The 21,110-nt window shown below is 40.4% G+C and overlaps 1 protein-coding gene across 1 annotated transcript; it reads right to left on the bottom strand.

Annotated features, from left to right (window-relative positions):
• Window positions 1–2,361: 2,361 nt before the first annotated feature.
• Window positions 2,362–21,043, bottom strand: LOC130182335 (forkhead box protein O1-A-like). The gene is made up of 4 exons (XM_056397178.1): window positions 19,080–21,043; window positions 6,651–6,842; window positions 5,304–6,514; window positions 2,362–5,217 (listed from the first exon to the last, which is right to left on the bottom strand). Exons 1-3 carry the CDS (start codon window positions 19,689–19,691, stop codon window positions 5,327–5,329), a joined length of 1,992 nt encoding a protein of 663 aa, XP_056253153.1. The 5' UTR covers window positions 19,692–21,043; the 3' UTR covers window positions 2,362–5,217; window positions 5,304–5,326.
• Between the last annotated feature and the right edge of the window lie 67 nt (window positions 21,044–21,110).

Below are 21,110 nucleotides of genomic sequence, written 5' to 3'. Positions count from 1 at the left end.
ACTGGTTTCGTGAACATGAACATGACAATCAGTTCAGTTCACTTTGGTGGCCTCCCCAGTCACCTGATATGAATAAAGTAGAACACCTTTGGGATGGGGTAGAACAGGAGATTGATCACCATGTGTCAATTTGTGTCTGACTGTGTCTTTCCATTGACCTTTTATGCAACTGTGCCATCTGTATAAATTTGCCTCGCGTTCTGTCTTGACAGATGGTAACTCTTGGCAAAGAAAAAAATTCTCTTAAACTATTTCTATTTTTTTTCAACTATTTCTGTAAGTGTCTCAGTGATCTTTGGTTGAGCAGTATATGTGGGCTATGTGAGAGTGCACGTTTTGTAGCCACTGAGGCTGAGAAGATGTGCCCCAGTCAAACAAATAAGTGACAGTTCGAACTCAGCCACCCACCTAGTTTCTCCTCTCCTGACATACTTTATTGACCAGTCAGGCAGCAGAGGTGACTCGATGGCTCTGAAAACAACAACCACTTAGGCAGTCTATTTGTGATCTGCCGCCCTGCTGGTGAAGGGCTCTCATTGTGTGATTCATTTTTTGTAAAGATGGCTGGGTGTGTTACTATTAACAAAATATTTTGGAGTAGTGACAATCGAGGACGAGCACAACTACATATGTTTTTGAATATGTTTATTTGTGACAGGAATGTCTTTGAGATAAGATGCTGTGTGTGCTGAAACTGACTGTCAGTGCTGATAAAGAATATCTTTCATTGACAAAAAAGTGCAATAACTCTTGAATAATTAAAGTGAATCTTGATGATTTATTATCTATCATCTAAATGATAATGATCTTTGTAGATGATTCAGCTACACGGAACATTGCTCCTACACACACGAGGCTTCTTCTGTAGCTGTAAGGTGGCCTATTTCCTTACAGGAAATGAATCTGAACTAAATCAGTTACATCAAGTTTGTCACTTATGACAGAGAGAGTGTTGAGATACTGTAATGACCTGCTTTTTCTCTTATTCCATTTGGTAACCTATTAAGATATGCTTGAATATTTTCAGTAAAACCTGGTAATTGGGCTTGTTTCTTAATACAGAAGAGTATATAGAGCGGATTTGTAGACATTTAACCATATATTTGACTATATATAATATTATTATTATAATTATTATCATTATTATTCATTAAAAAATGACTGTGGCAATTTAGAACAAGTACAAACACTTTAAGATGTGGTTGAATGACACATTGTTTGTTTGAAGCATACTGAGGCCTTAAAAGACCCATAATCTGTGCTAATGGTTTCCATTTATATTAATTAGGAAATGTTTAGACTTACTGCCCCACTGCTGCACACCTTCGGTTAAGGCCCTATCTGTAGGAACCCATGTGCAGCTCATTCAATACCATTTAGCCAAGAAAACTTTTGAGACTGTGTGAGTCACTGTAGGAAGGAATGAAAATGTGCTCTGATAGTGATCAAAAGTCATGGAGAACTTTTCATTGGGGGTCTGCCCTGGACTGATAACCAGGAAACTATATGTGGGCAGTGCATTTGAGGTACAGTATGTTTTTTTTAGCTAATAGAATGTGAATCAACAAGAACACCTTTCATTCATTCACTGCACTTCCCACAAGTAAATGCCTAGATGTAATTTACGATAACAATCGCATGACTCAATGGCTTGCTTTTATTGCATGCTTGTGAGCACACGCACACGCACACGCACACACACACATTTATACAAGCTATGGAAATGAATGCTGCTTGCCGGTTCAAGGAATCAACACTGATAAATTCATGGGGCCTTAATAAGCTTCTCTTTTCTGCCAGAACTGAACTGTGGTTAAGAGTAGTGGACTTGTCAGTGTTCATGGAGTTAAACCTGACTTCCTGGCTGATAAAATTTATTGTAGCCCACAGTGAGCAATCTGCACTGGTGACTCACACAGTGACTGTCTCAGAGATTAGAGGATACATTTTCTAAAGGTTGCTCAAAGACAACTGAACAACAGAAGTACATACTGTGATGTTTCATGCATGACATTCATATGACCTGGAAATGCTACTGACCTGTGTGACCCGGCATGACCTCTGAGGATCTCGATGAGAGCATGTGGGCTTCGTACTGTATGTGCTTAATGAGGGGTGTTTATCATGCACAAGCCTCATTCCTCACCACCAGCCTCACTGTTTAAGATGCTCTGTGGCACTGGAGCTGCATACAGTTATGACTTCAAGTCATGCAAAGTCAAGTTTTTAACAGTCTTGGTCTTTCCAAAACCCACTAAACAAGCAGTAAAGATCCAATACACTTGGACTGAGGTAGGAGTTGATGATAGCTGGCAATATTTTACCTTATAATGCTACTAAGGTAAAGACACACAAATGCAATTCTGTTTTTCTTCCTTTAATTTCAAGTTCACATGGTGATTTATGCACTGGAATGGGTTATGTAGAAAAAAACTGCATTCTTTCAAAAATACCTGGATGTGAATATCAAAGACAAAATAAAACATTCTGCTTTTCCTGACAATAATTTTTGTACATACTGTAAGCAAGTGTTGCCATTTGCGTAATGTCAAATATTACATGCACAAATGCCTTTTACTCTCCGACATAATGAAATTTTACATGCACAAGTGCTTTTGAAAGTTTAATCTCATTTGTGCAAGGTAGCTATGTTGACCCATTATTAAAATGCTCTCATCACATATTTATTTTTAATAGGCTTCAATAATTATAGACATAGTACTTTTATGCCACAACATAAAAATAAATTCTGTTGAATTCCTTTCATTGAGTTTTGACTGAACAGATTACATGATATCATGGGATGGCGCACAAATAGCACGCCAATTTTCAGGACATTTCACGTGTCATGTCTACGCATTTTAAGCTTTTCACATTTCATTTAACGTTATTTTAGTTAGGTTTAGTAGAGAAATTAATTGGCATGAAACAATGTGCGAAAAGCAAAAAAGAAGCGTAGTGATAACACACAAATTGACATGTTATTTATATGCCATTTAGTGATACCAAGTTATTCATTAAATATACATTTTCACACAAAGTCTTCCAAAATGTACGATTTCACACAAATTCATGTTTAATTTAAAACTTTTAGTTGCGCTGTCTCATAACATTTACTATAAACTAATGGCTATAATCCTCAAGCACAAAAAAACACTAGAAATTCAAAGACGAGATCCAAATACAGTATAACTGGTTTCAGCATTAATCAAATACAAAAAAAGAATACACAAAAATATGTACAAAACTCTGTATGTCAAAAATGAAGATTCAATACATTACTCACTGAGGAAAATGTCAGGAAAAACCCCTTCAACACTTCAGAGGTAAGATATTTTGAGGTATGAGTGTTCATACAGTGGGATCCAAAAGTCGGAGACCACTTTCCTTTTGGACCCCACTGTATGTTTATTGATATAGGTTGGACTGAGATATGTAAACAACCATTTCTAACACAATCATACATAAGAGTATAATATTTCAGTACAATCCTTACGAGTCATTTAAAACCTTCATATACAAAAATGTACTACGAAAGAAAATAATATGTACAAAATTGCAAGTCTGAGAGACCACATAGGCACAGTGAATTGGAACATTTTCTTTGAACTGTGTTTGGCAGAGTAGGAAACTCTTTGGTACATAAAAACTGTAGCTAAACTTTGAAGACTGGTCAGTTTAGAATCATCATCTCCACCTACTCCTACTCCTACTCCCCCTGTATTGCTCAACATTAGCCAGGTGAAAATTTTCCAAAATGTCCCTTTTTCAGAAAGTGATTAAAAAACAGCTTTGATTCCAACTTGATCACCATGACTTTTCAGTTTAATCAAAGCAGTTTAAAATATTTTTCATAAATTCAAGGGTAGAATATAATTTCCTAAATCCACAGAGGTTCATGTCAGTAACATACATACTCAATGAGTCTAAGGCAAAATAAGATGGTGAGCTTTCACAAAGTGGACTTTTCTACATTAATTGAGATTGATATGGACTTTCAGCAAACTGTTTTCAGAAGGCAACATTTCTAATGAATCTGTACTTTCCTTCTTCGATATTAGTTTGAACTCAAATACAGTATATAAATTATACACAGCATCAGCACACATATTTTACAAGCTTACTAAGTACAAAGCAAAAATCCAACAGCTACAATTAGAATAAAATAAATATTATACAATATATGTTTGATGTCAGAAATGCAGCTTGTCTCATAGTCTTGCCATTAGATGTTATATCTAATGGTAAGCAGATATGGCTGATATTTGACTTGAGCGCCGTTTGACAACACAGTACTATGACATGTGTCTGTAAAAACTTAAGATGTGTGTAGACCAATCAGAATATTTTCAGAATTTATGGGTGTTTGTTTCATAATCTGCTATGCACATATCCTTTTTGTCATTGTACATTTCTTCTGGGTTATTTCATTCACTATCTTAATAATGTTAATATGTTTCACTATGCAGATGATGCACTGGTTTATCTATCATTTAAGCCTAATGGGTTAGCACTTGTGTAATCACTTGCTATTGGGGGCTGGATGCTAAAAGATGCTCCTCAAATTTAACCCTTAAAATCTAAAATTCCTGTCACTGATCAGACCATACAGAACATCAGATCTACTTTTGAATCCACTATCCACTACACATTGTATAATAAAAGTTGTCCATTTTCAAACCATATTCAATTTTAAGCAATGGACCAAAAAAACACTGCTTAACAAGTTTAGTCAAACTCTAGAAAGATATATCCATGCTCCCTGAATATTTATATACTGCTGTGTTGGCCCCATATTAATCCAGTACTGGCTGCTTTCACCAGATGGTCACACACCGTACATTTTTTGAAACCGTTCTTGAGAGGCACTGATACTGTGTTCTGTCTTATACAATATACTGTACTGTATATTTTGATATGCCACCAATCAACAAAAATAGACAAATATATATATATTTCCAGTTTTTGACAGGCAATTGTAAACAAGACTAGTTTGTAAATGCAGGCTTGTCTTTCATTCAGTTTAGCTGTTATGTCTTATTTCAATATATAGATCTGAATGATGAACTTCTGAAAATACGCTGTCATACATGGAGCTCCAGCTCAAAACGTTCATTTTTTGAAAAAAAACTTTTGTGAGAGTGATGGTGGTGGTTTCTTTGGATTTACGTTCTCCTGTCTCTGAATGACAGTGAGCAGTGGCATGATGATGAAAACCTGTAAGGGAGAATGAGAAATGTTATTCAGAGAACATTTTATTATTTGAAAGTTTAAATAATTATTACTGCCAGACTAATTCTCACCTGTTTGTGATCCACCATGCATCCTAGCCTGACACCCAGTTGTGTGTGGTGGTCTTCACCCTCTGCGGAAACCCATGATTCCCAGCTGCGGGGTCAAAGTTAAAGTCCAGCGCCCCACCATCCATGAGGGTGTCATGGAGGACCGACTCCATGTCACATTCAAACCGCTCAATGGACATGTTGTCCAGGTCACTGGGCAGCCGCTCCTGATGATGACCATGTGGGTGAACTGAGTTCAGTTCCCTGTAGCCATTGCTTCTGCCGTAGCTTGCCAAGACATCATTAGTGTGTGCTGGGTGTCCCTGGGGCAGCTGCATGCATGTCCTCAGGCTGGTCATTCGAGGAGGGGCCCCTGAAAGACTACTCAGGCTAGTCAGTGGGATCATGTTACAGCTATTCAAGTCTCGTGAGGTTGAAGGACCCTGGCTATGTATAGTTTGGGGATTTACATGAGGAATTGGGTGACTCTGAGGACGATTCATCATTTTTACTCCACTATGACCCCCCACATGGCTCTGGCTGCTGTAAGTGGGCATTAGGCAACCTCCCCTCCCAACCTGAGACACCATTGTATCCCTAGAGGGCATCATGTCCCTGCTGGCATCTGCATCTGCGGTCAGTAACTCTTTGAGTAGGCCAGCAGTGCAGATATACTGGTTCTCATATGCCCCAAAGCCTGGCTTGGTCTCTGGCAGTGTCTGCATGGGAGCAGGGGAGAGGGAGTTCATCCTCACCTGACCATACATGCACTTTCGGTAGTCCTGTTGTGAGTGGGATGCCAAGCCAGTTGAGCTGTAGGGGCTACTCTGAAGCATGGCAGCATTTGATGAATGCGAGGAGTCAGAACCCAGTGGGGAGTTTTTAGGAGACAGCAGGTTCAGGTTATCCAGCAGACTCTCCATGACGTTCTCTGAACCACGTTGGCCCAAGGATCCAGCCACCTCAGACAGGCTGGGCAGGACGGGGGTTATCTTGGTCCCTGTTGCTCCAGGATACATCATGTGGCCGTCAGACTCCCCCAGGTCATCCTGTTCAGAAGGGAAAGGTGAATGGTGACCACTCAGAGTGCTAGCATCAGAGCTGGTGCGCGTCCTAAAGGAGCTCCAGGTTTCAAAGTCTTCGTTATTGTGGGAGTTCGGGCTTCCCAGCCAGTTAGAGTACTGGGAACCAGGACTGGCGGAGCCTCCCTCAACCCCTTCTTGTAGCGCCATCTGGGAAAAGAAAAACATAAATATCTCACATAAGCTGTCATAAACATACCAGTGTGTTATTAACTTACACTAAAATGAGAATCAACAGAATTGTAATGATGGACATTAATTATAGGGTTAATGAAAGGAACTGTACCTTTTTCTTGGTCGCCCTTCCTCTGCTCTTGGCGAGCTTACTGTTGTTGTCCATGGAGGCAGCTCGCCGTCGAGGTGACTTTCCGTTCTTTCCTCCTTCTGGGTTCAGCATCCACCAGGAGCTTTTTCCTGTTCCCTCATTCTGTATGCGCACAAACCGACTGTGCAGGGACAGGTTGTGTCTGATGGAGTTCTGGATTGGAAAAGAGTGAATCATTTCTAAGTTGTCTGTGGACGTCATCATTCTGAGTCGGCTACAATGCAGCTAGAGGCATACAAAGCATCTAGATTTATTTTCCAACAATTATTTTCGGTGGTATTGGGCAACAACTTGGTCAGTATTTTCCGCATGAATGACCAACTATTCCAGTACATCTATTAAATGTCATTTAAAGGTTTGATAGTCATGTTATGCAAATAAATGCTGACAGTCTGGTGCAAAAAAAAGCAACCGTCAGTCATCCCTGGTTGCTTTTAAATGGGAACTCAGTGAGAAGTGAGAAGGTATTTTATTCAACATTTTTCATACAGAGTGGAACAGTGACGGGTAGTTGAGTGTTATTTCAAAGTCAATAGATGAACAGCAAGTACGCATACATCCACATCCTCTGCCAACAATATTATGTCTACCAAGCTTTTTCCACTCCCTCCTCATGCTCTCCAGGCAATGAACAGTTCACTCTGGCAGGAGGGAGCGAGAGATAGATGGGATATGTGGTGTCATTTATTTTACACTAAATATTCAGTACCCTTGAAAGACAGATTTTAGAACAGCAGAGTATCAATTATTGAATATGACGACCAACAAAAGAAGAGACTAAATGCACAACAAAAAATCTGACCAGATTTTATTTTGTCCAAAGACAAGAACCTCTAACAAAATAAAAGTTGCCAAACAAAATGAAAAGTACTAGCAGCAACATCAGCTAACCTACCTAATGAAAAGTGGAAAGTCTCTGAAATACCTGAGAGGAAATGGAGGGCTGAAGAAATAAAGCTATACAGTTTTTACATGACTTGTATCTTGTATCATGACATGTATCTTGTCTCAGCCTCTTCTCCTATCACATTAAAGTGCATTTTCAGGTAGTAAAGTACTTTAGCTTTTAAGGTTATGTGTGCCGTTTATCTTTTGTCATCCTTTAATAAAAGTGTTGCTTTTGTTAGGTTGGTCATCCTATTGCCCCCTCACAGTATGAAACATTCATATGTTTCCTGTGATTTCCACAGTTTTATCGGCACAGCCCTATCCCACCCTTCCACTGGCAGCAGCACTGCCCCAGCAAAACTGAAAAGACAACACAGACAAAACAAGAAAAAGGGGGTATTATTAGATTTAAGAAGACACATTAAAGAAAATATTCGATCAGAAACATCACCGCTGTTGTCTGTGTTTTGACCCCAGGGTCCTAGTTTGACAATAACACTACTGAAATTGCTAATTCAGACTGCATTTCTTTGGTTTTACCCAACTGACTCCTTGTTTTTTGTATGTGGTCACATTTGTCCTTACGCTAACATGTATACACCTAAAGCCTCATTCAGTCCGTTTTCTCTAATGCTATGTTATGAACCCTGAAAAAGGACGCAGAAGCACCTCAACCGGTAATTCTCTCAAGAAGAAAAACATTGATGGTTGAGGAACAGTGTGGCGGTCACACAGGACACAGACGTACTGTACTGCTTGGTCTCTCTGGACAAAATCTCCCTCATATGCAACTCACGGCTGTGCTGGATGGAGGCTACAATAAAAGACCAAAGAGAAACACAAGACCAACTAGCAGGGAATTTCCCCTCAATACCCATGTGAACCCAAAAGCAGCTCCCTGCAGTTAGTAAAGCCAGATGTCCCCAACCACAGGATTCAACAGGGATGTACAAAGCATGGAGATAAAGACACTCATTCAAAACAACAGACAGATTGTCTGAGTGTGTCTGTGAAATACTGGTCTTGGGTTGGGAATAGGCTTTCAGCAGATGCATTCAATTCTTATTAATCATCAGAAAATGACTCATAATCAATCATATTAACATGACAGAATTATATCTTATCAGATTTTGATTTATTACTGAATTGTTTATTTCAAGAATATTAATAATTATTACTTGACAATAGAAAAAAACTCCAGTGGTTAAAGAACTACTGAGGATAGTTCTGTAAAGTACCTTAAAAGGTTTAATTTAAAAGTTTTTTAGGTATAACAGAAACAGAACAAACTTAAAAGTATTTTGAGTAACATTTGGATGACTGTTCCCATACAAAGGCACTGGACCACAGCAAGTTCAACCTCAAGCTATACATCAACAGTAGCCTTCTGAAGCCTGATGCTAAGAGTGGGAGCAGTGGGCAAAAGGAGGTTACAGAGTTCGAAGTGAGAATGGGGAGGGTGGCAGAGTGAGATGTTTTTGCCGGCAGAGCTCGGGTCAATGAGTTCACTGTGTGCTGAACACGAGCTCCTCAGCCGGCGCTGACAGAGACATGCAAACAGGTTGGATGGAGCAAGAACAGAGAGAGGAGGAGAAGCATCAGATGTGACGTGCTGGGTCGGACAGTCTCCTCTCTGACTCACCACAACAGAACAACCCCCCACCCCTCTAACCGGACTCCTCCCTTCTCTTCCACTGACGTTTAAATAAGGCTTCCTGTGTCAGAGGACATCCTGCACATGCAGGCTGGAGAAACTTGAGGTGCTTGAGTTGGAGTTAAAACACAGTGCATGGCCACAAAATGCAGTGCTTACTCTGACTTGTGTTCATCTATCTAATGACCTTTTCTCTCCCTTTTTTTTATCTTTTTATATGATCTCAATCTGTAAGCGACGACAGGATATGAGTCATTAGTGGAGGACCCGAGATCTGAGCAGTGTGCTGCATAGAGTCTGTCTGTAAGCCAACTTATATTCTACTAACCAAATGAAATGTCTCGCTCACACATGGCTGAGATCACTGGTGATATGCAAATGTCTACAGCCTCTGATCAGAGCCCACAATAGATCATGGACTGCATGACTGGGCCCTGGGAAGGGGTATTCTCTACTCGGCCTGGGATAATCCTTGTCTGAGACAGACCTCACCTCAGACCAAAGAGAACAAAAGACATCCCCGTCACTAATTTATGAGGTGCCCCACTCAGACACTATTTCTCTGAAAGCCCAACCCAAGGTGCCCTATATGTTTCATTGTCACTAAACTGCTTTTAAAACGTATTGTTATGACCCTCACTTTTAACCATCTTTGAAGTAGTAAAATATGTGCACCTGTAGCTGCATGACAGCACATCTGAATGAAGAAATCTATTTGATCTTCACTGATCTCTTTTAGCAACCAAGGCAGTTCCCATGCACAGATTATGGAGGGCTGGAGAGAAGCTATATTGAGTAGCAAGAGCAGTGATGCAACACAAGCTTGTACAAGAGTTAAGATGCATTACATACAATATATGTCAATCAAAATGTTGTTTACATTTGTCCTTCACTGCTCTCAACTTAAGGACAAAATGCAAATAGTCTTTGTGTGTGCGGGTGGAGATGTCAACTGATATTTTTGTGCTTAAAATTTATTTTCAACAAGAATTTGGCATCATTTCTAGCTTTTCAGCAAGATCTCTTTAGATTCATACCCTTAATAAATCTTATGTGATAAGGAAATTTATTGCTCCCTTTCCCATAAAAAAGGAAGGAACAACATTTCACAGTGCATTTTTTTGTCCAAAATGATGCATCACACCATCCCAAAGTGGCTCTACACTGAAGATTATGTGAGATCACACTGATCCTAAGTCATCTGGCGCAAGGTCTCCTGACATGTGAAAGGTCTTTTTGCTTGTGACAAAATCTATTTTCAGTTTGCCCTCAGAAGTGCTATATGTTAGGCAGCATGCTGTAGATGCAGTGCAGGAGAAACCAGTTGTTCCTCTGCAGACTGAGCTGCTGTTAGTCAACCTGTTGCTAGCTCAGATAATTGGTTGTACTTAGAAGACCTGTTTTAAATTACGGAGAATCCTCAAATCTCTTACAACTCTTCCGATGTACCCAATGATCTCATTCAGCTGTGATCAGTTTCATCAAGACAGACTGCTTCAGCATTAAAAAACTCCTCCTACTGGACGTCAAAACAATCGAATCGACACAGCTGCTGTTTCTTGTGTAGTGAAGCATGAGGCTTGCAGTAACGGTCGCAGGATAAGTAAACAAACAAGGCCCAGTTGCAGTGACAGGTGCAGCCACAGTGAAAGTGGCCTTACTTGCAATTCGTCCAAACATTTTACATTCAGCACCAGACAAAACCACAGACAGAACAGAGGATCTCCCAGGAGGCTGACTGCTGGAGACCAGCTGCTTCTAAAATCAGTAACTCAGTTTTATTTCATTGATGAGGTCTGATATTTAGTCAGTGTTGAAAGACTGGAGGGAAAAAAGACTTACTTTGAATTTGCATTTACTACATGCAGCTACAGTTATAACAAAAATATTAAAGTGAGACTATGTCGCTTTTTAGAGAGGATGATTTTTTCTCTTACAAGTTAAAAAGCAATAAGACAATGACTTAATCATTTCAATACACTCGGAGGTTTTGCTGTTACAGTTTTTCTTGTAAACACACAAGTTTATTTAAAATGTTCATCTGTGAGATACTAAAACATGTAACAGTATCACCAACAAAGAAGTCAGCAAACTAATGTAGCAATATCAGTTACGCAACAATGTCTGTCTTAAAGCTAACATTAGCTGTGGCTGCAAAATTCATAAGTGTATAAAGATGCAATCTATTACTCATGAGGTCAACTGCTCATTTGTAAGAATACAAACGTTTCATTTCTTCTTCTTTTTTTTTATTTACATGTTTTCACTTTAAGCTTAAATGTATTTTAAGGTACTTTTACGCAGTGATTTAGTGTTAGGACCATTTTATTACTTCTAATCAAAGCTTCATTGACCTCAGCAATGGGTTCAACTGGCTTCTGGCCAAAGGTTTTTAAACAGAAGTTGTAAAGAATGAGGAAAAACATGGAACAATTGTACATAAATCAAAACATTAACACTGAATTAAGGAAGTATGCTAATCTCGCCTGTAACCACAAAGAGTTCGGCAGTGGCAAACTTCTTGACCAGTTTGTTGACTGTGTGTACGTGTTGGCTGGGTCCTCTGCCATGTAGGAAATAATACTTCTGTTAACTAGCTGATTGTGTAGCCCTCACTGTCAGTGCCAAGAGTGACTCCCTATTAGTGTTGCACAATGTGTCTGTAATCGGTATCATAATACTAATGATTATTTTTCCAATAGTGATATATACTGTATGATCAGTTTGTTCCACTGGTATGCACTACATCAGACAAAACTCCTGTAAAACAAAAACTTAGATATTGAATTTGTACGGTATAGGCGGTGATCACAGTTGCTGTGTCACCAGCTGTTCTAATTTGACAAGATAATTTGTGGAAAAGGAAAATAATATGGTAATCTTGTGAGACAAGAGTTAACACTGCTTATGGTCAACCCTCTGCTTCTTTAATGATGGATTTGTCTGGACACAGGGTACAAAAATAAATTCTATCTTTAATAACTGCTATCATACTACTAACCCTACAGAGAAGTCAGATATCTGGTGTAAATAAGAGAATAACAGAGCACAACACTTGCAGAGATTACAGTAAAAGTATGAGCCACTTCCTGACACAGTCTTCCTGTGAACCCCCCCCCCTTTCTCTTCTGACCCAAGAAGCGCAAGCTGAGTTGAAAATGAAATTGAGCGTGGGACCTAAGTTTTCTGTTACAGTGTGGTAAAAAAGGCAAGCGCGGCTGCAGAAGAAGAAGAACCCTGCAGCTCAGTGTGGAGAGCATGTCGCCTCTTCATGGCTCCAGGCACAATGCAGGCTACTTCATTAACACTGAGCATCAAACTGAGTGACCTACTTCTGCAATGGCTTCAAAGTGGGACCATGAAAGGGAATGGAGAGCTTTGTGTTGGGAGTTCAGCTTTAGATAAACAAGGAGGGGGCAAATGAGAGTGATAGACACAGTTAAACATCCTCACGTGGTGTGCTGTTGATTATGAAAAAAAATCCACACACAATCCTACTTAAATGATAAGCAAATATTCTGTAATACTAAGGTGATTAGAAACTTAATCTCCAATCTTTCTCAGGCTGATCTTTAGACTGACACACATTCTTTGCACACTTTACAGGGTAAAAAGGCTAACTCATTTTTACAAGATTTGGCCACTAATCTTAGTCACTTTTGACCCTGTTTCTCTTTCTTTGCACCATATTTCTTTGCTCCCCTCAACCCATGTCCTTTATATTTTGAATAAAGGCTGTGAGGCCAGGTTCTTTTTGTGAGCATAACATAGAGGGGGGGTTATTATCCTGCACAGGCTGGAGGTCAATGCAGAAACCCACATGCCACAGATTCCACAGACTCACACATGTGTAGACAGCAGACTGTACACAGGCCTCAGCCCACTGCCAGCCAGTCAGCTGACAGCTCTCCACCTTCCCTCAAGCCACGATCGCTCCACTTTGAAAGCCCCTGCCCCAAGCCTCCCTTTCTTCATGGGGTTACTTGAAGCATTCAGTGGGCCTCTTAAGTTCAGGGCGGACCTCCCTTTTTAACCTTGTGATCCAAAGACAAATAGCTGGCAGTTATTCAGGTTTTTTTTCTTGCCTCTTTCAGTAGCTGTTGTTTTTTTTTTTTTTAGGCAAGTGTCCCCAAACTGAGTTCATGAAAATGTCTATGAGGATGATTCATTTCAAAATTTAACCTTTACTCTATTTAAAAAAAATGTAAAGTGAAACTACATTTTTTATAGACAACAGAATGCTAACATGCTGACAATGGCAATGCTGACATACTGTTTAGCAGGCATAATGTTAACCATGTTCAAGACCTGGGGTTGTCACATCAGCATGCTAACAATAGCTAATAAGCCCTATGTATAAAGTACATCTGAGACTGGTGTGAATGTCAAGTATTTAGCATGGTTGTCTTATACAAACTGGATACCAGACTCAATGATAGTGCCCATTCATTTAATTAAAGCCAAATAAGCCAAGTTTGCTTCCATGTTGTTCAGCCTACTGCACATGTGCATTAGTGTTTCTGCTGCTGGCCCAACTTCCTGTTCAGCCCACAGACTTTACATTGGGATGAAATCAAACACTTTAAAATAGCTTTTGAAGTGGGAAAGTTTTGAAGTCTGGGAAAGTTTTGAAAATATGCAACCCTCATGGATTAAAAATGTACAATACAAAGAATAATTGTTGACCATGTTTGCAGTTGCCGATGTCCTGTCATCAACTTTACAGACATGTCTGTTTTATAATGATGGTCTACTGAGAATATGTTTTTTGAGCCCCGGGGAATTTTTTTTCTTTGTAATACCACCATTTGGCACCATTTCATGTCAAACGATAGTTATCAGAACACTTCAGTAAAAATCACAAATGTAAACCTCATGTTGGCGCTAGAAGAAAAGTTATCAAAGTCAATTGGATTCATCATCTGGGGACTATGAGCGCCTGGCAGTTCAACAAATAGTTGTTGAGATGTTTCAGTCTGGACCATAGTAGAGGACCAACGGACACAAAAACATAGCTGGCTTCATGTTGAGGTAGTTCTAGTTTCTGACAGGGGAGTCACAGTAAATGAGAGGTCATATTTACCTTATTCTACTCAAAACTTGTATAGCCTACATTTATACACTATAGAAACTTTGTATTGAGCAAATTACTTGAGACACTTGAGGAAATTGGATCAAAGTCAGAGTAGGTACAACTGCCGCAAATTTCAATTCATTCACACTATCATCTACAAACATTACTTACGGTACATGAGCATCACCTTAGATTTTCATGTAACTTGCAGTCAACCTGGGCTGCAGGACAGTTTGCATTTTGCCAGCTCTGCAGTTCCGCTACTGGGCACTTTCATCAGCTGTCACTCGATCCGGGGGATGTTGTTCAAATGGACGTAGAGTAAGCTTTTCCACTGCGCAGCTCCGCTCATCCTGAATAAATACTGTCAGCGTTGTTTGCCACTAATTTCCACAGTGGTCATATGAAAACATTAGGTACCAGACAGCAACAGTTGTGCAGAGGGCCCTATGACAGCCATACTAGATGATGGGCAGCCATTGCACACATTACTGCAGGCTGTAACCACAACTATCTATTCATTCATTAAAGGACTGTTCTATAAATACCCAGACTGCTTTAGATTTGTGTAGCACTACAAACCATTGGCTTTTACTCAAACTTCATAACATTCAAGAAGGTACAGTAGGTAAAATACTCTCTCGCAATTTACATGTTTTGAAATGAATACAGAACCTCACTGCCAGTTAAACTCGGGGGTGCTACTTCCTGTTCCATTACTTAAGGTCACAGTTCACTGAGAAAAACAGTGGCAGTATATGTAAGATGGTAAAGTACCTTGCATACTGCACACTTCCACTCAAATACCCATCAATATCCCAAGGGAACCAGTCCTCTCAGTTGGTTGAGGCCCTCGCTTGTGGCAAAGGGCATTGTGATCGTTAAGCTGCTACCCAATTTTTGGAGGGAAAACAAAAAAGAATCTCGATTGACATGAGGGAGACAGGAAGCTCTAGCAGCTCTAGTATCGCCCCCGTCCTGTCCTCCACCCACCTTCAGTTTTCTAGGTGGAGCAGTATAATCACTGATGTTCAAACTCAATGCCCTCCACCCACCAAGAGGTCTCTGGCTTATCTCTGTCTGTCATTACAATCAGTGTTCATGCTCATGCATGTGGATTCTAAAGTCAATACAAAGGGCAGGATATGAGACAAATCATAAGTATAAATCATAAAGCAGGCTGGTGATTTCTTTTACCATGTGGTGGGAATGCTGAAATGGAAGAAAATGACTTCATGTAGAATTAGATGCACAAACATGGTCCGTATATGGTCTCTCCCTTTTTTTTTTTCCCAGCCCTGACCCTCGTGTTTTGCAGGGCGGGGATGTTAACACATGGCACTGTTTTCCATCCACTTGGCAGGAAATGCATCATAGTTCATTGTGGGGGGACTGCCATGTTTTTTTTAACAGGAAAGTGTAAAAATAACTATAAGCCGGTGGTTCCAAGGCCCGGTGAGCATGCCAGCATTTAGAAAAATGCAGGGGCTGAAGCAGAGATGTGTTGATTTAATGGTAAAGATAAACAAGCTGGAACTGTTGTTCTTGATGGAAAGGTGTTAGTAGTTGTATTTGATTGCATTCAGTAAATAGAGAGAAAATAATTACAAGCAGTAAAAGATCATCAGCTGGATTGACAGTGATGTCAGTTCATGTTATGTGCTCAGCACACCATTCCACTGTGGCACTTCAAAGCTCCTGGATGACTGCAGCAGAGGGTACAGAGTAGTGCCTATATCAGTCCCTTTTAACATAATCGCGTACATGCTCTATACTAATTTAGCAGTAAACCAGGAGTCATCTGTTATTTTTCCAAAGCTGTATTCAACAAATTTGGCAAAGAAAATGTACATATAGATGTTTATTTATAATGTTACAACAAGAAGATCAATATAGGATCTATCTAAAAATTTTGTTTTCTAATTCCCAGTTTCACAGCAGGCCACAGGGGCCAGGATTACATGGACCCCAGGCTCTCTCAAGCTAAATGGGGATAATAGGGTGGAAAATTATCCAAATTAAGTCATGTAGATTGCGATTAGACGTAGATTAAGTCACCAGCAACTTCAGCAAATCTGGAGATACGCAGATCTCATACTTATCATTAGCAGTGCGTTTTGTTGCACAACCATCACCTCCTCGGAGGACGTGTAGACCAGGGCTTCAAACTGAAAAAACACTGCAAATTCTTACGCAATATGAAATATGTGTGTTATTCAAAGAGCTGCAGGGATTGGTCCCATAGTTTACAGATCGTGGTGCTACACTACACTGGTCTTAAAACTGAAACGTTTGTAATTCTGCAAACTCTCTGAATTTCTCTTGAACAAACACAAACACCTTCAGCAAAAAGCCTGAGAGAGGGCACAAAGGGAAGTGATAGGATAAAGAGCTACAATCCCTTTCTCCAAGCTGTAGCATCCGCTGAGGAAACTCTAGAAGACAGGAACACAGAGATATGAGCGCACAGCTCAGGAATGGAGGATGTATGACGTTGTTCCCAGCATCCCCTTCAACCAGCCCCTTCCCCTCCAACACACTCCCCAACACTGATTGAGCTGTTTGTGTCGCCTCCTGTTATTGTCAGGTTAAAAGGTTTACTCACTCCCTGCCTCGCTGCCTCCCTGGAAAAAAATCTGTCTGTTTTCCCACCAACCTGTGCACCTATATTTAAGAATGTATAAAACAAGAATCTCAGAAAGACTAAGAAAAGGAAGCAAAGGGAAGTTTAGCAGCACCATAAGTCATGATACAAGCTGTGATCAAGCTTTCACATGGGGGTGTTAAACAATGGAAACTATATTTGATTGAGGTTCACAAAGGCATTTCCTGACATAACTTCAAAAATGCGTTTCACAAGGATGCAGGGGTTACAGGAAAGGCTGCAAGCTGAAGTATGAATTTGACTCAGATTTTGTTTTGTGTGTAGGTTATAATGAACGCCTGCTTTGGGCACATCTATGGCTTTCTCTCTTTCTTTTGTCCTCAATTCTGTCCGTCATGGCTAACTTCACCTCATCTGGCGAGACATTATCAAGATCTGGATTAACATTCTTGTGGGGGAATTAAATGCTTTTCCAACTTGTCCCTTGTACTAAATATTTCCAATACATGTCCAGCTTTTCAAATTTCAGGACTGTACCAGGTTTTCCATGACTGTGGAAATGCTGCACAGACCATGAGTCAGTATGTTTTGTGGCAATACTGGAAAGTCTGTTCCCACTAAGATTTGTTCAGGAAAAGGTATATCTGAAATCCGCATCCTTCAGTCATTCTTCTGATGCCCTCAGTTATTTTCCACCATGTTACCATTATTTCTGCAGGGCGCTAACTTTCAGGCCGTTTAGACAGAAATATTCTCAGGGAGATGCATGGGATGTTTACGTTTACACATGCTGGCTGGTTCTCTGCTGCTTTAGGGCTGTACGTTTCCTCACTGACACAGCAGAGAGGCGTGTGCTATCACTGACAGAGGAAACCACTCCAAAACTTCAAAGGTTACTGAGATGCCATTAAGTTCAGCAGCTAAATTAACAACCATTGCATTTCTGAAACCACGTTCATGGTTCATTTTTTTAACCTTTTTACACAAGAATAAATATTTTGCTCTCTCTCTCTTATAAGAATTATTTTCCAATAATTTTTAGTATTGCTATTCATGCCTAATGTATGACCATCACCACCACTGAATGTGCACTCAATATTAACCTGAAATAAGAATTAGGTTAGAACTTAAAAGCAGTATGAAAAATGGTATCTGCAGCACCCTGATTGTAGCAAAGTGCAGATAGTTCTGCTCTGGCGGAGGTGAAAGATTTTCTTTTAGTACAATAAGTTTTTTAAAAATCAATCTCCGTACAAAACCAAGCACTTATCTGTGCTGCCTGTAGACATAATGATTATAATAATAATAATTCAGCCCTTACTGCATTACCGCTTTCCCAAAATCAAGTCAACATATGCATAGGTTGGAGAGGCGCTGTTGCCCCATCTCTTTGAGTTAAATGTCTCAGTAATGTCACACTGACCACATCACAAGTGATATCACACCAAATCTGCTGTTTGCAGTTGATAGAAAACCATTGCTGTGACATCACTGACTGTGAAGTAGGAAAACACAGATGCTACTAATAGCAAAACAACTGGAATTCTGCCATCATTGATGTTTTTATTTACACCTACAGATTTTCTTACTGTGACATGACATAAAAAAGGCCTTTTAATCCATATATATCCTGTAATGCAGGATGGAGCTGGGTTTTAGCTGTGTTTGCTGTTGGACAGACAGTGAATGCAGACTACTTGATGGACAAAATCCCCAGCATTTATGAACTTCACTCACCATAACCTGCACTAAGTGTATAAGGTGAATCAGTGCAGAAAGACACTTAATGAAGATCTGACATCAAAATGTTTGTCTTTTAGTTTCTGCACTTTTCCACTTTCTGCACAGTAAGAGGAGCAGATCAGGGATCAGTAACTGAGTCTTTTGAACAATGTTGTGTAGATGTTCTGCTAACTGCATTCAATGGCACTTACAGTCCATATTCATAATTTATCGTTTTCTTTCAAAATCACGTGATTTGGTCTTTCTTGTACTTAATTTTGTGTTGGGGTCTTTAGTTTTGACTTGATTGGTGTGCTGTAAGTAAAAGAAGCTAAAAGATACAACCATAAACCATCTCAGGTTCATTCTAAAAAAAAAACAACTAATGCTTAACGTGCGCTCGCATCCACACGGACAATAAGCTGTAACTTGCACGCAGACACTCACCTTCCAGCCCGCGGAGCTGTTGCTGTCTCCTTTATCCTTGAAGTAGGGCACACTCTTGACCATCCAGTCGTAAATCTGAGACAGTGTCAGCCTCTTCTCAGGTGAGCTGTCTATCGCCTTGGTAATCAGGTCAGCGTACGACATGTTCCCCCAGGCGTTACGGCGGGACGAGCTGTGGCCGCTCTTTCTCTGGCCGGAGCTGCTGCCCAGGGGTGCGACGCCAGGAGGAGGCACCTGTTGCTGAGGCGGCAGCTGCGGCCCCGGGAGCTGCTGCTGCTGCTGCTGAAGATGATGATGGCGGCGGTGGTGGTGGTGATGTGGATGCACGCAGTTTCCGTCCCGACACTGAAAATCATTGCAGGCCACAGGCTGTTTCTGCTCTGCATACTCTTCATAGTCCTCCTCCAACAAGCCGAGGTTACTAATGAACTCGGTGTTTCCTCCTCCTTGCTCCTGCTGCACCGACGGTGCCGGGGAGGATGTGTTGGAGCCGGCAGGATCGATGAGCTCTGGCCGGGGAAGCGGCCAAGTGCACGATCGCGGGCGAGAGAGGGGCTCAAAGTCCGGGTCTATTTCGACCGGCTGTGTCTGTGGTGGCGGTGCCTCAGCCATGTCAGGATCAAACCGGCGCTAACTGTCACATAGACACTCACAAAAAATAATCACCCAGGTAAAATCAAAGAAAAAGTTGCGTTCACACACTAGGTTCCAGTACTAAGATAGACCAGTTGGGAGAGGTCTACAATTTACGAGTGAGAACTGTTTCGTTCAAGGTCTTCTCTGAAGTTCACACCATCCTGCACAGACTGTTGCAACTCTCAAGTCTGCCGCTCTATCACTATTAACAAGTAGTAGTGAGTCTGGTGCTGCATTCACGGCCCAATCACAGGCTCCGTCTTCTGGGTTTCACAAATTGAGGGCGCATTCAAGTATTTAAGTAAAGTATTCTTTGGTTGGAAGTCATGCCTAAATGGACCCTGCTTGAAACCAAATGTGCATCATATATGCAATTTATTTCTTTAAAATTTGCAGTCGACCTTAAATAATTAATTCGGCTATTATTGACATATCTGTACTCTTCATAGATGGTATGACTTTAATCCATAGACTGTATATACGTGTAATCAGTGTCCAGTCATTATCAATTGTTGCTGTGTGTTCTTTCCGCCACCTCAAACGCATGTCATTAATTCTTATAATTCCAACGCATTTTGACGGCACCTAAATGCACCATAGATGCAGTAGGACATGTAGAATTCCCCTTGCGCTTTGAAACACTTTACCCATGTCACTACCAGAGAAAGGTTTTTCTGAAAAGTAAACTTTGTCCCTTGTGGTTTTCATAATAAAATCTCTAACAGGTGGTCTTCCTTTAGAAAAGTGGCATGTTTCTATAAGGTAGTTCTGTACTTTTCATAAAAGACCTCAATTCCATGAACAGCCCAGCCATCAGTTTGTGTTTTTGACCTGTTACCTATGATTTTGATATCCAATACACTGTTATTACTTCACGAAATGTTATGACACCACTTAAATTATAGCTTGGTCCATCATATCAAGTTTTATAACACTAGTTAATACAACAGCTCCAACACATTAGTGCATCACAGCCTTGTATGGGACCATAGCTGACAGCAGTGCCATCTAGTGGATTATTAGCATATAAGGAATTTCGGAACATAACCAGGTGTCTTTCCACACACATTTTTTTTGTATTTTATACAGTCCACACGCATACAAGTAAGGAAATGTTGCCAACCTCTTATCATGCCAATCCCGGCTGTGTTTAAGGAAAAGTGAACAAAATGTGGAAATGAGGCACTTTAAAATGTCAAGCTCAGTTTCCACACTTTCTCAGACAATAGATTGCCATGGGTGTTTTTAGACCAGAAGGAATCTGTGTGGTACATTGTTAACATGTTTTTTAACTTTAAAAGCACTTCCCTTGCAAAGTGCACAAGGTTCAAGGTCTAATTACACATCTACTGCAACCCTGATCTTAGGTCCTAGATGTTGCACACAAGTTATCCT

Source organism: Seriola aureovittata, chromosome 15, assembly GCF_021018895.1.
Source record: "Seriola aureovittata isolate HTS-2021-v1 ecotype China chromosome 15, ASM2101889v1, whole genome shotgun sequence".
Lineage (NCBI taxonomy): Eukaryota > Metazoa > Chordata > Actinopteri > Carangiformes > Carangidae > Seriola > Seriola aureovittata.
This window is presented reverse-complemented; position numbering and strand designations above follow the sequence as displayed.

Coding starts and splice junctions, on each gene's coding strand:
- LOC130182335 (XM_056397178.1), bottom strand. CDS start 19,691: ATGGCTGAGGCACCGCCACCACAGACACAGCCGGTCGAAATAGACCCG. Junction 6,843..19,079: donor ACAGCTCCGCGGGCTGGAAG/GTGAGTGTCTGC, acceptor TTTCCAATCCAG/AACTCCATCAGACACAACCT. Junction 6,515..6,650: donor GAAGGGCGACCAAGAAAAAG/GTACAGTTCCTT, acceptor TTCTTTTCCCAG/ATGGCGCTACAAGAAGGGGT.